Raw genomic sequence first — 21,794 nt, forward strand, 5'->3', positions numbered from 1 at the left:
TGGTTTTGTTACATTATAAACAACCACCAACTGTGAACTGTGACTCACTTACTGACCTATGGTTAGTTTCACATGAATCAAAAATTACCATCAAGCGTGATTTTACCATGACTAGCGTGAGAACTTGCCACCAAGTGTGATTTTGCCGTGAATAGCGTGAGAACTCACCACCAAACATGATTTTGCAGAGAATCACACGAGAACTCACCTTCTGGCATTGTTTTAACGTGAATCGTGTGAGAACTGAGTCAAGCTAATCAACGCTAAGAAAAGACATTCATTCATTTTCATCTCATCTTTGCTCGTGAACTAAAATGTCTATTGCTTTTAGCCCAGTCTTTAATTCATAAACTACATTTTTGTCTCATCGACATTAGTCAACAAAAATTGATCCTGATTTACGTATGCATAAAAAATAATAATGCATTTGATTTATATCACACTTTTCTATAGTATTCTCAAAGCGCTCATATTAGATGTATTATTCATACACGACTCACCTATTCACACTCTGGTAATGATAAACGACCTAAGTAGCCAGAGCAGCCCTGGGGTAGGCTAACAGTGACTGCCAGTGCACTCCTACAGCCCTTCTGACCACAACCAAACATTTATACACCAGTGTGAGTGGCACCGGAGGCAATGTGGGGGAAGTGTCTTGCCCAAGGATACAACGACCCATGATTCGGGCAGAGCACTAATCCAACAACCAACCTTCTAGACGACTAATCCACAGCCACCCCAACTAGGATATCTGTTAATTTATTGTTTCTTTATTCTATGTTGTTTTGTTTGTACTTGTAATATGTTTACATGACCAAGCAATCAATTAATCAATCAATCAATTTATCAAAGGGAATGATTATGTTCCCACAAAACCACAAAACATAAACTTTGGATGATGTCCTTATGCAAAGATTTTTTTCTGCATTACTTAAACTGATATTTTTTTGTATTTCGCTTTGTCAAGGTTACTTCCTTGAGTTCTTGGAGCCAGTCAACAATATCACACACTTCCAGGGCCAGGCAGCAACACTGCACTGCAAAGTGTCTGGTAATCCTCGACCAATGATTCGCTGGCTTAAAAATGATGCCCCTGTTGTCCAGGAGCAGGGACGTATCACTGTCCGCAAAACTGAGGCTGGATCCAAGCTTAGGATCACCGACCTTGACACTACGGACACTGGGTATTATCAGTGTGTTGCCTCCAATGCTTACAAAGTGATCTATGCCACAGGCGTCCTTTATGTCAAACTGGGTAAGGTTTGTTTACACAGTGAATCAGTATCTCTAGTGGTCTTTTTCACAACTTTTTAAGGAGCATGCATAATCGTGTCAATCACTGATGCATTTTTGTAAAAGGTGAATTCATGTTTGATCATGTTAATCAACAGGGCAAATACCTACTCATGGGCCAGATCATACGTAAGTGAACTCTTTCTTTTTGTGAAACAGATTGATAACCATTACTTCCTCAAGTTTGGTCATGTTTTTGTAGTGATGGCGACTTTGTATACTTGAACTTTCCAAAACGTTGCATTAGTTAAGAAATACTGTTGGAAAATTCATACGACCCTATTGGCCCGAATATAAGACAGCCCTGATTATAAGACAACCCCCTCTTTTTCAAGACTCAAGTTTGAAAAAAGACTTTTTGAACACCAAATTAAATTTTTATACAGAAAATGATTACATCAGAAACAAATGATTATAACAGTACATTCAAGAGAAAAAGCATGTTATTTTGCCTCATTCAAGTCATGCAAAATCTGTCTATCACGTCTTAATATCTGAACATTTAAATATGTAAACTAAAGTGCAACCACATTTGTTAACGAATGGCTTCTAGTTTTTGAAATGTAAATAAACCGTCTACTGTGATAAAACAACAAAATTGCAATAACTGCATTAACCATCAAAGTGACGTCTAACTGTAACTGTAGTCTTGAAACAAAGCTTAATAAGACAAAACACTGCAATAAAATAATGCAAACTGCTACCGCTATTGTTGGGGAGCCTGAGGACTATATAGGGGGTTGGCTCGGATGGTTATGCTCTTTTCGCCCCCGGGTGTTGGTCAGAACACAGGAGGGAAGACATGGTTCAGTTTTGATTGCTTTACTGAGTTATTGGCAAAAAAGTAACAGGCACTGTGGCTCATAGGGCCAAATAGGCAAAAGGGCATAGGCACGTTTGGTCGTAAGGATGTGAGAGCAGGTGTGTGTGTGTGTAGTGTACATGGGTGAGTATTTGGGTGCGTGAATGTGATTCTTGTGTGATTATTGTATGAAGAGTGGTGTGTGTGTGTGTGTGTGTGTGTGTGTGTGTGTGTGTGTGTGTGTGTGTGTGTGTGTGTGTGTGTGTGTGTGTGTTTGTGTGGTTCTGCAACAGACAGAAATACAGCACGTAAGTCAACGCTCAACTTCTGACGTCACACAACACTAGTAGACTGCACACATTACATAACTAACTGCGCGTAACAGTTCCGCTATACTAAATAAACATAAATGAAATACTCTCAGCAACACACCAAACATAAGTCATCGAGACAACAAAATACAAAATACAACCGTTAGTCACCGTGCCGCTGCGTCATGGCTGTAGTCGTGTGTGTACGCTGCTCGTACGATGCCTGGTACTTTGGTAACGCTACAATGTAGTTTTATACGAAGATCTGTGGAATAATGGGAGCCGCAACTGACGACGAGGCGGACTTCAACAGCTGTTTTTTTGTTGTTGTTTTTTTTGTTTTGTTTTTTTTGTTTTAAGTGACACAGCGGATGAAGATTCCGATGAATTTAATGATTTGGAGTGACACGGATGATTAGTTAAAATTGTTGTTTAAATTACCTTTATTTGATATATGTAGTCAACAGCAGTGTTTTTTTTTTTTTTTTTAAGTGACACAAGACGAAGATTACAATGGATTTAATGATTTGGAGTGACACGGATGGTTCGATAAAATTGTTGTTTATATTATTGTTATTTGATATATAGTTAATATATTGTTATATGGGCCTGTGGAATAATTTGAACTGCAACTGATGACGAGTCAGACGTCAGCGGCACGCCCCACACGCGCCGTTGTTTACATAAAGGACGAACAATTCGATCGATGGATTTAATGATTTGGAGTGATACAGATGGTTTGATAAAATTGTAGTTTATATTACCGTATTTTCCGGACTATAAGGCGCACTTAAAAACCTACAAATTTCTCAAAAGCCGGCAGTGCGCCTTATAGTCCGGTGCGCCTTATAGTCCGGTGCGCCTTATATATGGATCAATCGATGAATTTGTTGTTACATACTGGTTGTACACAGTGCTCTGCCAAAATGTTTCAGTACGTTTTAGTACGACTAGTAATTTTCAGACTATAAGTCACGTTTTTTGTCATAGTTTGGGTGGGGGGGGAGACTTATACTCAGGAGCGACTTATATGTAATTTTTTTCACAAATTTTCAAAATTCAAAAATCTGCGATGTAGTAAAACCGCGATAAACGAACCGCGATGTAGATTACTGTCATCTGAACTGCAAGAGACGTCACCCGTGCTGCGCGGCGGTTGTTTACATAAAGGGCAAAGGATTCGATCTCGGGATGACGAAGATGACGAAGGGCCCCACGTACTACGGGCATCATTAGCGGCTTTGTTTGTAAGTGACACGGAGGACGAAGAGTTAGAAGGATTTAATGATTTGGAGTGACACAGAAGGTTTGAAAAACTATTATGGTTTTTACGCACGCCCGGTCCTTCTCGACGGGAGCTCTCTTTCACTTCTGTGGATGGAAGTTGGGGGCCGGCACTCGGCCAGGTGGCTGTCCGGAGACGGTGGATGGGGCTCGGACATGGCTTTTACGCACGCCCGCTCCTATTCTATGGAGCTCTCTTCCACCTCCGTGGATGGAAGTTCAGTAGTTGTTGACTAGTTGAACTCACAATATACAGCTACTATATAGTTATATACTGGATCTCTGCTGCGCATGCGCGGCGTTGTTGACATAAAGAACGAGGAATTTGATCGATGGATTTAATGATTTGGAGTGACACAGATGGTTTGATAATATTGTTTTAATATGATTGTTATTTGAAATATACTTTATATATCGTTATATGGGTCTATGGAATAATTAAAAATGCAACTTACAACAGCTCCAACGTCTGCATATGCGGCGCATACGCGGCATTGTTTACATAAAGCACGATTGATGGATTTAATGAATTGGAGTTACACAGATGGTTTGATAAACGTGTTATTTATGTAATACTTACTTTAATAACTCAGAATGTTACGTCAGGCCCGTTCTCAGCTCCTCGTTTGTGTATATGTCACGTTAGCATACCGTATCGTTTACCCTGTTGTTGCTGGTTCATGTCTGTTTTTGGTGTTGGATTTTGACAAAGTGCGACTTATACTCCGGTGCGATTTATATATGTTTTTTTTCACTTTATTGTGCATTTTATGGCTGGTGCGTTTTGTACTCCGGAGCGACTTATAGTCCGAAAATTACGGTATGTTTTTTTTTTCTCCTTTATTGTGCATTTTATGGCTGATGCGACTTTTAGTCCGAAAAATACGGTACTCACTTTGTGTCAAAGACGCACACGATCACAGCAACATACTCAGTCCATACCAGCAACCTTTAACTTACCTCTGCGCACAAGTGAATGGGTATAATGTCTAGACCTTGAATGTTAGACGACCCCCACTTTTTCAGTCTTATTTCAATACAAAAAACATTGTCTTATATTCGGGCCAATACTGTACTTCAATGTCTATGCTATCTTCTTGTAATCAATAGTGGGTTTAAAAAAAGGAACCAAAGACTCAAAAATACATTCACTAGATACAAGGACATAGCTGTTCTGGATGGAGAATAATGCTTATTCTATTAGAAGAGACTATTTTTGTCTACGTGTCTGCTAGTTAATGATTACACTTTACTGTATTACTGTGTAATTTTTCATAGCAAGTTAAAATGTCCCATTATTGGTGAGCTATTTTTAGAACTGACCTGTCGGTTGTCGTGTTATTCTTGGAGCTAACTACGAGTTCTACAGGTAATGGTTCGACTCTGCCAAGCTGCCCTTTTACATAACTTTTTGGGTGGGTGGGGTGGTTTGGATTGATGGATGGACGGGCGGGCGTTTGAACAGGCGGCTGGATGGATGGGAAAAAACTAACATTTTCGCTGAAATGTATAGACTTCTTGTCACGTCTCGTACCCAGCCGTTCCACCATGTGTCTGTTGTCATGGTTTCTGTCTGTGTGCTCGCCCCTCCCCTCCTGTGTGCCCCTGATTAGTTTGATTATTCTCACCTGCCTCTTGTTACCTGTCATGTATATAAGTCCTGTCTGCCCCTCATGCCCGGTCGGATCATTGTCGTGTTGTTGCGGTTGCTGTTGTTTTGTTGTCGTGTCGTCTTCATGTCTTTTTTGGTCCCTGTCGTTTTCAAGTCTGTTTTCGGTTAGTCAGTCATGTTATCGTTTTGTTTAGTCATGTCAGTTTGCAGAGTCTGTCTTTGGTTCCTCCAATAAACCCTGGTCCAAGCTGCACTTGGTCGCCCTGCTCCATTCCAACCGTGACAGTTCTCCACTGTATGTTTTCCTAAAAATATTCCCCAGAATTCTTTGTCACTTCATAAATGATGATGTAAAAATAATTGTTCATTGATATTTTAGCAGTTCCTCAGGACCACTACCGAATTCTTCAGAAACTTTGATTCTGTCAGATTTGCTTTAAATCACTCTTAACATGATAAAAAAAACAGTTAACTAAGTAATCATTTGTGCTGTGTTTTTAAGGTCACATGAAAAAGGATTTTGCCAGCCATACCGTGGCATTGCCTGTGCTCGCTTCATTGGCAACCAGAGCATTTATGTGGAATCTCTGCAGATGCAGGGCGAGAGTGAAAATCGCATCACCGGTAGAAAAGAATATTTTTTTTTATTACAATTCTAAACATCCAAGCACCCGTTGTTTCTGTTTTGGTAATCATTTGGTCAGTAAAACTATGAAAGCACATCTCTTTTTTCTTCTAAGCTGCCTTCACAATGATTGGCACCTCTACTCATCTGTCGGATCAGTGCTCCAAATTTGCCATCCCCTCTTTCTGCTACTACGTCTTTCCTCTGTGTGACGAGAGCTCCCGGAGTCCTCGGCGACGTCAACTCTGTCGAGACGAGTGTGAGGCCCTGGAGAACGACCTGTGCCATGCTGAGTACACTATTGCCCGATCCAATCCCATGATCCTCATGCAGTTAGAGCTTCCCAGCTGTCACCTCCTACCTCACCCAGGAACACGTGATGCTGCTTCATGTATGCGAATCGGAGTGCCACCAGAAAAACTCGGCCCATGTAAGCTGATAAGATGAAAAATAGTCATTCAAGAAGATAGGGAGGCATTGTGGCAAAATAGTGTCCTACCCATAATGTGTTTTACAGATTCCCCCACAGACCAAAGCTGCTACAATGGAAGCGGGGCTGATTACAGGGGCACTGTCAGCATCACTAAATCCGGTCTCTACTGCCAGCCATGGAGCAGTCAATACCCCCATACTCACTATCTGTCTCAAGACTACCCTGAACTATGGGCAAGCCACAACTACTGCCGGAACCCAGGAGGCCAGATGCAGGCTCCGTGGTGCTTCACTTTGGACCCTCGAGTCAGGGTGGACCTTTGTGATATTCAACCTTGCAGTAAGTACCATGCTGTCAACTAAGTCAAACATTTTGCACCATCAAAAACTAGGGATCAGCATTTTAGGCCTCCGATCCCGATCCGATCTTTTAACCCGAAATCCGATCCGATTGCGAGTCCCAATCCGATATTTTCCCATTAGTATTGAAATTTGTAAAACTGAAATATATTTTGAGCAAGTGACTCAACTTTTTATTAGACTAAAATTCCATCAATAAGCACTATTATTATTGTAAATCCCATGAAATCAAAATCTTACTGAGAATTAAAGGTCAGCTTCAATTTAATATTTTAGTCAAAAGTAAAAAGAAAAACACTGACTTGGTACAGTATGATCAAAAAGAAAGTGCTATCCACTTACTTAGATGGGCTGGTTGTCAAGAGCAATAAACTCGACCAACCTTTCTGTGATCTTTTTTGCCCTTTTGTTTTCCTTGGAGTATTTGTCTCTCCTCATAACGTCCAGCGTTTGTTGCTTTGGGTTCGCAACCTTTCCATCTGCAGACACATTGTGATGTTTTGTCCTCAGATGACAAATTAATTTTGTGGTGTTAGATGTAGCTCTGCTGCTACCTCCTCTTGAAATTGCCATATATCAGACATTGCAAGTAGCTTTAGTTAGTAGGTTAATCGTGAACATTATCATTGGCTTAACATATATTAATATAATGAGTTATTAACTTACAATTAAAGGTCCTTTCAGCAAATTTGTCACCTCAGAAGTGTGCATGAAATTGGTAACCCTTTGTATTAATCAGTCCCCAAGCAGTAGCTCTCATTTTCAAAGAGATGGTTGACTGCAGGTGTATGGGATACTTTCAAAGTCAAAAAGTCAAAGTCCGCTTTATTGTCAATTTCTTCACGTTAAGACACACAAAGAGATCGAAATTACGTTTTCCACCGTCCCACAATGACAAGACACAGTACACAACACTTACAATCTAATAGCATAAAGAGTAAAAACGAACAGACGAGCAATGAATAAGTAATAAGCAAATAACCCAAATAAATAAACAATAAATAAATAAATAAATAAATTAAATGAATAGACAAATAAGAGCAGCAAAATGGAGCAAGCGTGCTAATAGCAGACAGCCAGATCACAGCGCAAAAGAACAGGACGACACGCAGGCGAGGGGGGAGGGAATTCAGGATCCTGACAGTTTGGAGTATGAAGCGGTTTCTGAGTCTGGTGGTGCGGGAGCGCAGGCATCTGTACAGGCAAACAAAGAGTGAGCGGGGTGACTCACATCACACACAATCGTGGCCGCCTTGCGGGTGAGACGGGAGGCGTAATTTTAATGTAATGTTAATTTTCCAACTCGTGGTGACAGCTTCCTGGACCTTGTCTACACTGCACATAAAGGAGCTTTCAAGGCCACCCCCCTCCCCCACATCGGGCTTTCTGACCACGTCACCGTTCTGCTTACGCCGGCGTACAGACAGAGAGTGAGAACTTCCAGGCCGGTTCGCAAGCGAGTTAGAGTGTGGCCTGAGGGGGCCTCTGATGCTCTTCGAGACTGCTTTGGCACTACCGACTGGGAAATGTTTAAGCGGGCGGCCACATGCAACGATCGGACGGACATTGAGGAGTATGCTGACTCTGTGACCTCGTACATCGCAAAGTGCATTGATGATGTGACCCTCACTAAGTACGTCGTCGCTCGGGCTAACTGGAAGCCACGGGCTGCTGAGGGCCAGAGACAAAGCCTACAGGGCTGGGGATGAAGCGGGCGTGAGATCAACTAGGGCGAACCTGTCCCGGGGCATCGAGGAAGCGGAAAAGGCGTTCACTTCCAAGATCACTGCCCACTTCAAGGACAGCAGGGATGCTCGGGGCCTGTGGCGAGGCATACAGACCTACGGAGCTGTGAGGGCGACGTCCCTCTGCTCAACGAACTGAACCGCTTCTTTTCTCGCTTCGACGCTCAGAACGACACTTGCCCGCTGAAGACCCCTCCCCCTCCGGACGAGCAGCCCCTGTGCCTCTCTGCCATTAGCGTGAGGAGGGCGCTTGCTGCTATCAACACCCGTAAGGCGGCGGGCCCGGACAACATCCCGGGATGGGCGCTGAAGGACTGCGCTGAGGAGCTGATGATGTCTTCACGGACATCTTTAACATTTCCCTGCAGCAGGCCATCGCCCCGTCATGCTTCAAGGCTGCCACCATCATACCTGTGCCAAAAAATCCTGCTCCTTCCTGCTTCAATGGCTCCCGCCCTGTGGCACTGACCCCCATCGTCATGAAGTGCTTTGAGCGGCTTGTCTTGGCACACGTCAGATCTGTTCTTCCCCCCACCGTTGACCACTTCCAGTTTGCCTTCCGACCCAATCGGTCCTCTGAGGATGCCGTCTGCTCTGCCCTCCACTCTGCCCTCACCCACCTGGAGAACAGGGACTCGTATGTGAGATTGCTGTTTGTGGACTTCAGTTCTGCATTCAACGCCATTGTTCCACAGCGTCTCATTTGCAAGCTCGACAACCTGGGCCTCAGTACCTCCCTTTGCAACTGGCTACTGGACTTCCTCTGTCAGAGGCCTCAAGTAGTCCGTGTGGGCGACAATGTCTCCGGCAGCATCACGCTGAGCACGGGGGCCCCTCAAGGCTGCGTGCTCAGTCCGCTGCTCTTCACCCTGCTGACGCATGACTGCGCTGCGACTTACAGCAGCAACCGCGTGCTGAAATATGCCGACGACACGACTGTGGTGGGTCTGATCACCGGTGGCGACGAGACTCACTACAGATCGGAGGTCGACCTTTTGGCCGCATGGTGCAGGGACAACAACCTTCTGCTGAACGTCAACAAGACCAAGGAGATTATCATTGACTTCCGGAAGGGTCACACCCACCACCTGCCGCTGACCGTCGACGGTGCTGTGGTGGAGAGAGTGAGCAGCACCAGATTCCTGGGGGTGCACATCAGTGAGGACCTCTCCTGGACCACCAACGCTGCGTCGCTGGCGAAGAAAGCTCAGCGCCGCCTGTACTTTCTGTGGAAACTCAGGCGAGCAAGTGCTCCTCCCGCCTTCATGACCACATTCTACCGTGGCACCATTGAGAGCGTCCTCTCCAGTTGTATCGCTGTGTGGGGTGGTGGCTGCTTTGAGTACAACATGAAGGCCCTGCAGCACATAGTGAACACTGCCATTAAAATCATCGGGGCTCCACTCCCCTCTCTGAAGGAAGTTTACGCCTCCCGTCTCACCCGCAAAGCGGCCGCTGTTGTGTGTGATGTGAGTCACCCCGCTCTCTCTTTGTTTGTACTTCTGTCCTCTAGGAAGAGGTACAGATGCCTGTGCTCCCGCACCACCAGACTCAGAAACAGCTTCGTACTCCAAGCTGTCCGGATCCTGAATTCCCTCCGCCCTCCACCCTCTGCTGCATGACGTCCTGTTCTTTTGCGCTATGATCTGGCTGTCTGCTATTAGCACGCTTGCTCCATTTTGCTGCTCTTCTTTGTCTATTTATTTATTTATTGTTTATTTATTTGGGTTATTTGCTTATTACTTATTCGTTGCTCTTGTCTGTTTGTTTTTACTCCTTGTGCTATTTGATTGTGAGTGTTGTGTACTGTGTCTAGTCACCGTGGGACAGTGGGAAACGTAATTTCGATCTCTTTGTGTGCCTTAACGTAAAGAAATATAAAGCGGACTTTGACTTTGAAACGTCCTTCAGGGAGGGGAGTGGAGCCCCGATGATTTGTATTTACTGCATGCAAATTATTCACCACTACCGTATTGGCCCGAATATAAGACGTTGTTTTTTTACATTGAAATAAGACTGAAAAAATGGGGGTCATCTTACATTTGTGGTCTAGATATTATACCCATTCACAACGGTAGATGGCGCCAGATATCTTTAAAGCAAATGCTGAACTTAACTCACCAGGCCAAAGCGAACCCCTGTCACGAAGAAGAAAATAGCAGTAAGAAAATAAGAGAAGAGATAACGGAAAATGGAGAAACAGTGGGTTTACAGTAATCCCTCGCTACATCGCGGTTCGTTTACTGCGGTTTCACGACATCGTGGATTTTTTTTTCCAAATTAAAAAAAAATTAAATGTCAAAATAAAACTTCTAAATTGAGGAATTATGGCATGAAACTTGCCCACGCGCCAGCAGAAGGCAAGAAGTGCCCACACAATTGCAGTGCGTACACTTATACCATTTTATAAAAGAATTGGGTGCTTACGTATTATCGGGAGGACCTTTGATTTTTACTTTTTCTTTTTTTTCACATGGTTTGTTGGTTAGTATGAAGATCTTTGATTTACCGCGCACTGAGGAAGAGGCTGTTGTGTTCCTTCAGGATCCTTACGTATTATTGGGAGGACCTTTGATTTTTACTTTTTCTCCGGGGCTATGGAGCTATGGCGCTCCGGGGCTATGGAGCTCCGGGGCTATGGAGCTCCGGGGCTATGGAGCTCCGGGGCTATGGAGCTATGGAGCTCCGGGGCTATGGAGCTCCGGGGCTATGGAGCTCCGGGGCTATGGAGCTATGGAACTATGGATCTCTGGAGCTCTGGAGCTATGGAAGTATGGATGATCCAGCACCCTCCGTGGCTGACCGCTGGTGCTCGGGGTCGTTCTGGCCTCCGGAATTACAAATGTAATGTTATCGTTTCAAAAAATAATTTACTTTAATTTTTGAGTCGTTTTTTTAAAGGTCCTCCCGATAATACGTAAGCACCAAGAATTGTTATAATAATAAGAGTTCTAAAAACATATTTACAGTATGCACACTTGTACCGTGTTATAAAAAAAGATAATAAAAGTTGTTCTAAAAACATATTTACAGTATGTGTTATGTATGTTATTCAGCCGTGCTTTGATTTGACGTAGCATGATTTATTTTGAAGGCCGTTTTCAGGTGATACGACTTCCTGTCTTACGTTCGTGTACAAATGTTGGTTACAGTGGTACAGGAGTCATTGACGATGTAAGTGGGTCTCCTAACGAGAAATGAACGATCACATGTGGTGTCTAACTTTTAGGACAATATAGTATTGCTCCAAATGTTCGTTTACATTCCTTTAGAGGTCCGTTTTCGCGTGTTAGCACGATCCCGAATTAGCATGTTTCCGCTAACTGGTTAGCCTGCCCAGTACTTCTTGTTAACATGTTACACGCATACACGTATAATATTTATATTTTCAATATTTTTACCAAATTTTCTGTGTTATTTAAACTATTAATGTATTATTTACATGTTTGAAACAATTATTTAATGTTCTAATAATAAAATATGTACTTAAATGGTTTCATATACATTTATTGACACAAAAAATGTACAGATGAGAGGGTAACCGTACTTCGCAGATTTCACTTATCGCGGGTGGTTGTTGGTACCAATTATCCGCGATAAACAAGGGATTACTGTATCTACATTTAAAAACCCAGAAGCCATTAATTTACAAATGTGATTGCACTTTAGTTTACATATTTAAATGTTCAGATATTAAGACGTGATACTGTTTTTGCATGATTTGAATAAGGCAAAATAACATGCTTTTTCTCTCAAATATATTGTTTAATCATTTGTTTCAGATGTAATTATTCTCAGTATAAAAATTTAATTTGGTGTTCAAAAAGTACATTTTCAAACTTCCATCCATTTTCTGAACCGCTTAGTCCCCACGGGGGTCGCGGGCGTGCTGGAGCCTATCCCAGCCGTCATCGGGCAGTAGGCGGAGGACACCCTGAACTGGTTGCCAGCCAATCGCAGGGCACACAGAGACGAACAACCATTCGCACTCGCACTCACAGCTAAGGACAATTTGGAGTGCTCAATCGGCCTACTAAGCATGTTTTTAGGATGTGGGAGGAAAACGGAGTGCCTGGAGGAAACCCACATGGGCTCGGGGAGAACATGCAAACTCCACACAGGGAGGGCCGGGGGTGGAATAGAACCCGCACCCTCCTAACTGTGAGGCGGACGTGCTACCCAGTGCGCCACTGAGCCGGCATTATTATATCATTTCACATGTTATTTTCACACTAAACCGCAAGAGGGCACTTAGGCCTGTGGAATAATTGGAACCGCAACTGACGATAAGGCTGACGTAAGCGACGTAGAAGAGTCTTGAGTCTTGAAAAAGAGGGGGTCGTCTTATAATCAGGGTCGTCTTATATTCGGGCCAATACGTTAATTGTTTGACGCTCGCCGAATATGTATTTTGAATATGACGTCCATTTAACTTACTTTGCTATCATCTTTCTATTCACAGAGCCTCCAGACAACCTCAGAAAGGAGATTCTGTTCATTTTAATCCCTGCAATTGCCATCCCTTTGGTGATTGCTTGCCTCTTTTTTTTGGTTTGCATGTGTCGAAATAAGCAAAAAGCACCAAGTGACACGCCTCCTCGCAGCCAGCTCAACAGCTCACCAAACCAAGACATGGAGATGTCTCTCCTAAACCAGCACAAACACCAGGTGGGATATCTGTTGTACAAAGGAGTACAACATTTCCAGGACAGTGGATCATCTAAGATTGGACAAATTCTGGTTAGGGTTGCTGCTGTTAAACCTCTGATATGTTCCAATTTGGATTCAAGGACTATAAGGCGCACCTTTAATAAATGGCCCATTTGAAAACTTTGTCCATATATAAGGCGTATCATTAATGCATTAATTTTCGGAGACAGTCCTGTATAGGGGCCGACCATTCGCACAGACATTCCACAAACCATTACCATTGTGAATGAACTTGTGAATATGTAACTATATCCTTTACTATATCCTTTGCAGATAGGTTCATATTGCAAATGAGAATCTGTTGTCAATTGCACTACCAGAAAAGTTAAACATTAAAATAATAACAAATTAACAATTTTATGAAAGTTTCAGAGGGCAGCTCGGTGGGGCACTGGGTAGCATGTCCGCCTCGCAGTTAGGAGGGTGCGGGTTCGATTCCACCACCGGCCCTCCCTGTGTGAAGTTTGCATGTTCTCCCCGTGTCCGCGTGGGTTTTCTCCGGGCACTCCGGTTTCCTCACACATCCCAAAAACATGCTTGATAGGCCGATTGAGCACTCCAAATTGTCCCTAGGTGTGAGTGCGAGTGCGAATGGTTGTTCGTCTCTGTGTGCCCTGCGATTGGCTAGCAACCAGTTCAGGGTGTTTCCCACCTACTGCCCGATGATGGCTGGGATAGGCTCCAACACGCCCGCGACCCCCGTGGGGACTAAGCGGTTCAGAAAATGGATGGATGGATGGATGTATTAAGTTTGTTTTATTGTTGTTATTGTTGTATGAATAAGAAGGGTGATATTGGTGTTTGTGACTGCAGTAAACAGGCCAGGTTGCATCATCTCAGATTTTTAATCCAAATCAAATCATTCTCCATTTTATCTTTTTTATTACAACTTCAGAAGCAACAAATTCCTTTATAATCACAAAATAATGATCCATAGTCTTTTTGATTCATGATTCATAGTCTTCAGCGGGCCACTTATGATTGATTTTATGACACAATGCTTCAGGCCAGTTTAAATTTAGACGCGGGCCAAATGCGGCCCGCGGGCTAGAATTTGGTCCATATATAAGGCGCACTGGACTATAAGGCGCACTGTCGGCTAATGAGAAAATTTGAGGTTTTTAGGTGCGCCTTATCGTTCGGAAAATACGGTAGTTGATATAGTTATCAACAATTGTTTTACTTACAGTTGAAAAGGCTCGCTGGACATTCATAGCAATCAAGTGTCACCTTTGTCAATCCCACTTCCCTGCTGCAGTTGTCACCAGGAACATAGTGTAAACTTTAACCAAAACATTATGGGAGTTAGGGTGGCAATGAGAAACAGTCAGTGCCGTAGTAAAACACTGTGAATAGAAATAGACCTGACAGTATGGAATAGGGCCTATCTCTACTTGGAAGCAGTACGCCTCTTACACTCGCTGCCGACATCTTTACTGAAGCTGAGTCATGCTTAATTTACTTTCATGGTTCGCCGTGGCATACAGAATGTGCAGGGCGGAAATGTACTGGCATCCATGGTAAACTGCGGGTAGTGTGCGTGTGAGCCTCCAGGACTGAGCAGTCCCGTCCTCCCACACCTTGTCGCAGATACTTTAATTGATTGAGAGAAAACATAGCAAGACTTGAATAAAGACGAAACAATTTCCAAAATCCCACAGCACACTGCATTTTGAGCAAAGATATTTTGAATGTTGTCTGAGCAAGCCTTTGAGCATTTTGCTGAACTGTGATGTCACGATAAGGGGATTTACCACCCGAGACAGAGATCATGTTAAAGCCAAAAGGTGCGGTGTTAGAACTTGGGCGGTGCACAAATTGGTGGTGACTCAAATTGAGATTCAAATTGGCAAGACTTGAATAAAGACAAAACAATTTCCAAAATCCCACAGCACACTGCATTTTGAGCAAAGATATTTTGAATGTTGTCTGAGCAAGCCTTTGTGCATTTTGCATGTGAAGAAATTGACAATAAAGCTGACTTTGACTTTTTGACTTTGACTTTGCTGAACTGTGATGTCACGATAAGGGGATTTACCACCCGAGACAGAGATCATGTTAAAGCCAAAAGGTGCGGTGTTAGAACTTGGACGGTGCACGAATTGGTGGTGACTCAAATTGAGATTCAAATTGGCAATTAAAAATCAACATGCCAACACCTGCTCGACGCCTCTCACCGTGGGCAACTCCAGAGTGGAAGAGAGTCCAGCCCCTCTCGAGAGGACTTGTACCAGAGCCCAAACTATGTGTGGAGGCAAGTCCGACTATGTCTAGTCGGAACTTTTCTGCCTCACACACCAGCTCGGGCTCCTTTCCAGCCAGAGAGGTGACATTCCATGTCCCTAGAGCCAGCCTCTGCAGCCGGGGATCGGACCGCCAAGGTCCCTGCCTTTGGCCGCCGCCCAGCTCACTATGCACCCGACCCCTTTGGCCCCTCCTATAGGTGGTGAGCCCATTGGAAGGGGGACCCACGTTTTCTTTTCGGGCTATGCCCGACCGGACCCCATGAGCGAAGGCCCGGCCACCAGGCGCTCGCCTTCGAGCCCCACCTCCAGGCCTGGCTCCAGAGAGGTGCCCCGGTGACCCGTGTCTGGGCGAGGGAAAACGACATCCATTTATTGTATTCATCATAAGGGGGTCTTCTGAGCCGTGCTTTGTCTGGCCCCTCACCTAGGACCCTTCTGCCATGGGTGACCCTACCAGGGGCATGAAGCCCCAGACAACATGGCTCCTAGGATCATAGGGGCACGCAAACCCCTCCACCACGATAAGGTGACGACTCACGAAGGGGTCAGTGGGCGCCTGCACATTGGGGTTCACTCTGGTGAGCGAGAGGGTAGCCTCCCTCCGCCTTCGGGTGGGGGGACGGGTCCTGACTGTTGTTTGTGTCTATGCACCGAACGGCAGCTCAGAGTACCCACCCTTCTTAGAGTCCCTGGAGGAAGTGCTGGAGAGCGCTCCTTCTGGGGACTCCATCGCTCTACTGGGTGACTTCAATGCTCACGTAGGCAATGACAGTGAGACCTGGAAGGCCGTGATTGGGAGGAACGGCCCCCCCGATCTGAACCCGAGCGGTGTTCTATTATTGGAATTCTGTGCTCGACACGGATTCTCTATAATGAACACCATGTTCAAGCATAAGGGTGTCCATGTGTGCACTTGGCACCAGGACACCCTAGGCCGCAGTTCGTTGATCGACCTTGTAGTCGTGTCATCGGATTTGCGGCCGCATGTTTTGGACACTCGGGTGAAGAGAGGGGCGGAGCTGTCAACTGATCACCACCTGGTGGTGGGTTGGCTCCGATGGTGGGGGAAGATGCCGGTCCGACCTGGCAGGCCCAAACGCTCTGTGAGGGTCTGCTGGGAACGTCTGTCAGAATCCCCTGTCAGGAAGAGCTTCAACTCCCACCTCCGGCAGAGCTTTTTCCACGTCCCGGGGGAGGCGGGGGACATTGAGTCCGAGTGGACCTTGTTCAGATACCGGATGGCCAAGCAGAACGCGGCTTCGGCGGTTGCTGAGGCAAAACCTCGGGCGTGGGAGGAGTTTGGCGAGGCCATGGAGAATGACTTCCGGACAGCTTCGAGGAAATTCTGATCCACCATCCGGCGTCTCAGGAGGGGGAAGCAGTGCACGGTCAACACTGTTTACAGTGGAGATGGTGTGCTGCTGACCTCGACTCGGGATGTCGTGAGTCGGTGGGGGGAATACTTCGAAGACCTCCTCAATTCCACCAACACGCCTTCCATTGTGGAAGCGCGGCCTGGGGACTCTGAGGCGGACTCCCCAATCTCGGAGGTCGAAGTCACTGAGGTAGTTAAAAAACTCCTCGGTGGCAAGGCCCCGGGGGTGGATGAGATCCGGCCGGAGTTCTTAAAGGCTCTGGATGTTGTGGGGCTGTCATGGCTGACACGCCTCTACAGCATTGCGTGGACATCGGGGACGGTGCCTCTGGATTGGCAGACTGGGGTGGTGGTTCCCCTCTTTAAGAAGGGGGACCGGAGGGTGTGTTCCAATTACAGGGGAATCACACTCCTCAGCCTCCCTGGTAAGGTCTATTCAGGGGTGCTGGAGAGGAGGATCCGTCGGGAGGTCGAACCTCGGATTCAGGAGGAGCAGTGTGGCTTTCGTCCTGGCCGTGGAACAGTGGACCAGCTCTACACCCTCGGCAGGATCCTCGAGGGTGCATGGGAGTTCGCCCAACCAGTCCACATGTGTTTTGTGGACTTGGAGAAGGCGTTCGTCCGTGTCCCTCGGGAGGTTCTCTGGAGGGTGCTTCGGGAGTACGGGGTGCCGAGCCAACTGATGAGGGAGGTTCGGTCCCTGTATCACCGATGCCAGAGTTTGGTCCGCATTTCCGGCAGTAAGTCGGATTCGTTCCCAGTGAGGGTTGGACTCCGCCAAGGCTGCCCTTTGTCACCGATTCTGTTCATAATTTTTATGGATAGAATTTCTAGGCGCAGCCGAGGCGTTGAGGGGGTCCGGTTTGGGGACCTCAGCATCGCGTCACTGCTTTTTGCAGATGACGTGGTGCTGTTGGCTTCTTCAGTCCGTGATCTCCAGCTCTCACTGGAGCGGTTCGCAGCCGTGTGAAGCGGTCGGGATGAGGGTCAGCACCTCCAAATCCGAGTCCATGGTCCTCGGTCGGAAAAGGGTGGAATGCCCTCTCTGGATCGGGGATGAGATTCTGCCCCAAGTGGAGGAGTTCAAGTATCTTGGGGTCTTGTTCACGAGTGAGGGCAGGATGGAGCGCGAGATCGACAGGCGGATCGGTGCAGCGTCGGCAGTAATGCGGACTCTGTACCGGTCCGTCGTGGTGAAGAGAGAGCTGAGCCAAATGGCAAAGCTCTCGATTTACCGGTCGATCTACGCTCCTACCCTCACCTATGGTCATGAGCTATGGGTCCTGACCAAAAGAACGAGATCCAGGATACAAGCGGCTGAAATGAGTTTCCTCCGCTGGGTGTCCGGGCTCTCCCTTAGAGATAGGGTGAGAAGCTCGGTCATCCGGGAGAGACTCGGTGTAGAGCCGCTGCTCCTCCACGTTGAGAGGAGCCAGATGAGGTGGCTCAGGCATCTCATCAGGATGCTTCCTGGACGCCTCCCTGGGGAGGTGTTCCGGGCATGTCCCACCGGTAGGAGACCCCGGGGTCGACCCAGGACGCGCTGGAGAGACTACGTCTCTCGGCTGGCCTGGGAACGCCTTGGGATCCCCCGGGATGAGCTGGAGAAAGTGGCTGGGAAGAGGGAGGTCTGGGAGTCCCTCCTAAAGCTGCTGCCCCCGCGACCCGACCCCGGATAAGCGGAAGAAGATGAAGGTGAATGAAGAAGGTGAAAATCAACATGGAATTATAATTTAGCGATTCAAATCAAAACGAATGAGGCACACAAAAAGGGCACATTTGCATCCGAGTATGTGGGACGTGTGTACAGTATGTGCAGCGTGTCCACGTGCCATACGTTGCGTTCAAGTGGGACATCTGCAAGTGTTGGCGCGTTTATGGGAATATTTAGACAGCTAGTGAGCATTAAATTCAACTGTTTAACTGTCAGTCAATAAAGCCCAGTTTAGCAGTGTGTCAACGCCTCTGTCCTCACTTTGCTGTTGGCCTCACTCGCCATTCTAGCAATGAACAAAATGAGTTTGAAAACTAGCTAACTAGTTGGTCAAATGGATTTAAAACACTACCAAATGAGCAAAACGTCCCACAAAACAAACACACCCTTGAAACCCCACATAGGCACGGAGCGAACATGCAAACTCCATGCAGGAAGGCCGGGCGGGCCCGGAATTGAGCCCACAACCTCGGGATGGTGAGGCCCACGTGCCGACCAGTTGACATGTTCAAAATTGGTTTGCGACAAGAAAAACTGTTTACAACCGTTTGCGACTGCAACCTTTTAGAGACCCCAACGAAATACCAACATTTGCTGTGCATAAACACATAATAGAAACCAAGTCATTTACCAGAGCAGATGTGAAGTATATTTTTATTCCTTATCCTTTGTGTATTTTGATTAAAGAATGTCAGAGACTGTTTATTTAGACACCTGAAAACTATTTTAAATTCAGAAGAAATACTGAACCCATCTATCTTTGTCTGACTTATTTGACCGTTGGCCATATTTTTCGAGGACTTGAATTTGATTTTTGTTGTTGTTTTTCTGTGTACACAGGCAAAGCTGAGGGAGATCAATTTATCAGCTCTAAGATTTTTAGAGGAGCTTGGTGAGGATCGCTTCGGCAAAGTTTACAAAGGGCATCTGTATGGCACTACACTTGGTGAGCAGACCCAAGTGGTGGCCGTCAGGACACTGAAGGACAAGGTTGATCCCGCCCTCGGTGAAGAATTTCGCCATGAGGCCATGCTTCGCTCTCACCTTCAGCATCAAAATATTGTTTGTCTTTTGGGTACCATCACCAAAGAGCAGCCACAATGCATTCTATTCACTTATTCAAGCATTGGTGATCTGCACGAGTACCTTGTGGTGCGCTCTCCAAACTCAGATCTTGCTAGCTCAGATGACGACAAAACAGTCAAATCGACATTGGAGCTGTTAGATTTCCTTCATATCATTACCCAGATTGCCGCCGGAATGGAGTATCTTTCTAGCCACCAGGTTGTACATAAAGATCTTGCAGCCCGGAACATTCTGGTTTTTGACAAGCTAAATATAAAGATCCTAGATCTGGGCCTCTTCAGAGATGTCTACTCAGCTGACTACTACACTCTGATGGGTCCAAGCCCTTTGCCTATTCGATGGATGTCACCAGAGGCGCTGATGTATGGCAAGTTCTCCACAGACTCTGACATCTGGTCTTATGGTGTTTTGCTTTGGGAGACCTTCAGTTATGGTCTACAGCCTTATTGTGGCTTCTCCAACCACGACGTGATCGAGATGGTGCGCAGCCACCAGGTATTGCAGTGTCCTGATGACTGCCCAGTTTGGATATACACCCTTATGCTGGAGTGCTGGAATGAATTCCAAGCAAGGCGGCCTCGCTTTAAGGATATCCACACACGTCTGCGCTCCTGGGAGAGTCTTTCAAATTATAATAACTCTGCTCAAACGTCAGGTACCAGCAACACTACCCAGACAAGCTCTCTCAGCACCAGCCCCATTAGCAATATAAGCATAAGTACAGTGAATGCATCACGCTACACTAGCCCAAAAAAGACCCCCCCCTTCCATCAAACTCAGTTTATGCCAATGAAGAGTCAAATGCATAGGCCAATGGTCCCTCCACAGCTCTACATCCCTGTCAATGGCTATCACCCTATGCCAGCCTACCAGTACATGCAGAATTTTTATCCCATGCAAATACCCATGTCCATGCACCACCACCCAGCACAGATGGTTCCAAAAGCTAGTTCTCACCACAGTGGCAGTGGTTCCACATCAACAGGCTATGTCACCACGGCTCCTTCCAACAATTCTATGGCAGAGCAAGCAGCCTTACTCACTGAGGACTCTAAGACCAACAATGAGGACTTGTTTGACAGGGCATCCCAGATCGAGCTAGAACAAAATGAGCACTTGGTAGTGCCTGAAACAGAATTACTGGGTGACAGTGAGCAACAGACTGGCGAGCTGGTGATTCAATTGTCAGATACATAGGTGGTGGTGATGGTGTTAGTGGGGGGGGGGGTATTGTGTGAAATATTCTGCTAACTATGTGTGCCTGAAGTGAAAGGAGCAATTTCAAGTGACAGTGGATGAATGTTCAAAAATACTTTCTCAAGTAGGTTTGAAATTTGTGCTTCCCAATCTCGCTTTTTAAACTTGAGTACGCTACAGTTGGTGTTTCCATTCAGATGTTTATCCAATGTTGCTGTGCAACATACACAAACAATGATTCAACCTCAAGATCTTTTGTGTGGGGTTTTACTTGTTTTACTGAACGTCTCATTATCTTTGATCAACAAACATGGGTTTATGCAAGCTAGGATAGCTAGTTGGTGAATCTTCATACTACGTTAATATCATAAAGGAATTATCCTCTCAACTAAGAGTAGAAAATGTCTACTTTCGAAAGAGCAGAGCCAAACTATGTTTTACAGAGAAAGACTTTGAAGAATTTGCTTATGCATTCCTTTGTGTCTTGAAGATAATTTTATATTATTTGGGATGTTATTATCCATTGGTATACATGTACATTGGCCACAGCCATAGAAACAAAGAATGTATGATGAATCGAAACACAATACAAAAGAAGTATTGTTTTCAAATGAACAAATTGTGTTTTAATTCAGTGATGTATTTTACAATTTTCAATACTGGTACTCAAGCTCATGAAATATTTTTTCTCCACACTTTTGCCTTATTTTTCTACCAGCGTTTGTAACATAGTTTTTTTTTCACCACATTGCACAGATTTGTAATTTATATTCTTTAGTTTGATTATTTCCCCTTTATTGAACATTGCTAACCTGGTGTTGATTTAATGTCCCCCACCAGTTGTATGATTTTTATAAGCTTTTTTTCACTTACTACATAATTGTGTGCATTCAACTGTAGAATGTTCAATAAATTCTTCTTAAATAAGTTATTTGTTGATCAAAGTTCATCATAGCAGAAGATTTGACAACACTTCTATTGCCATAAAAAAATCACTAT

General features: G+C 45.4%; 1 protein-coding gene across 2 annotated transcripts in view; it reads left to right on the top strand.

Moving 5' to 3' along the window:
* The window catches only part of ror2 (receptor tyrosine kinase-like orphan receptor 2), a 62,463-nt gene extending 40,750 nt beyond the window's left edge, over nt 1-21,713 (top strand). For both annotated transcript variants that reach the window (XM_085926748.1, XM_085926749.1), the window contains exons 3-9: nt 971-1,258; nt 1,395-1,425; nt 5,808-5,929; nt 6,046-6,360; nt 6,448-6,702; nt 12,930-13,135; nt 19,353-21,713. In XM_085926748.1, the coding sequence (XP_085782874.1) occupies nt 971-1,258; nt 1,395-1,425; nt 5,808-5,929; nt 6,046-6,360; nt 6,448-6,702; nt 12,930-13,135; nt 19,353-20,795 (2,660 nt within the window). In that variant the 3' untranslated portion in view covers nt 20,796-21,713. The remainder of the gene's footprint in view (nt 1-970; nt 1,259-1,394; nt 1,426-5,807; nt 5,930-6,045; nt 6,361-6,447; nt 6,703-12,929; nt 13,136-19,352) is intronic.
* The last annotated feature ends 81 nt before the right edge of the window (nt 21,714-21,794 follow it).

This window comes from Syngnathus leptorhynchus, chromosome 12 (assembly GCF_054491065.1).
Source record: "Syngnathus leptorhynchus isolate UIUO chromosome 12, UIUO_Slep, whole genome shotgun sequence".
In the NCBI taxonomy this organism is placed as follows: domain Eukaryota; kingdom Metazoa; phylum Chordata; class Actinopteri; order Syngnathiformes; family Syngnathidae; genus Syngnathus; species Syngnathus leptorhynchus.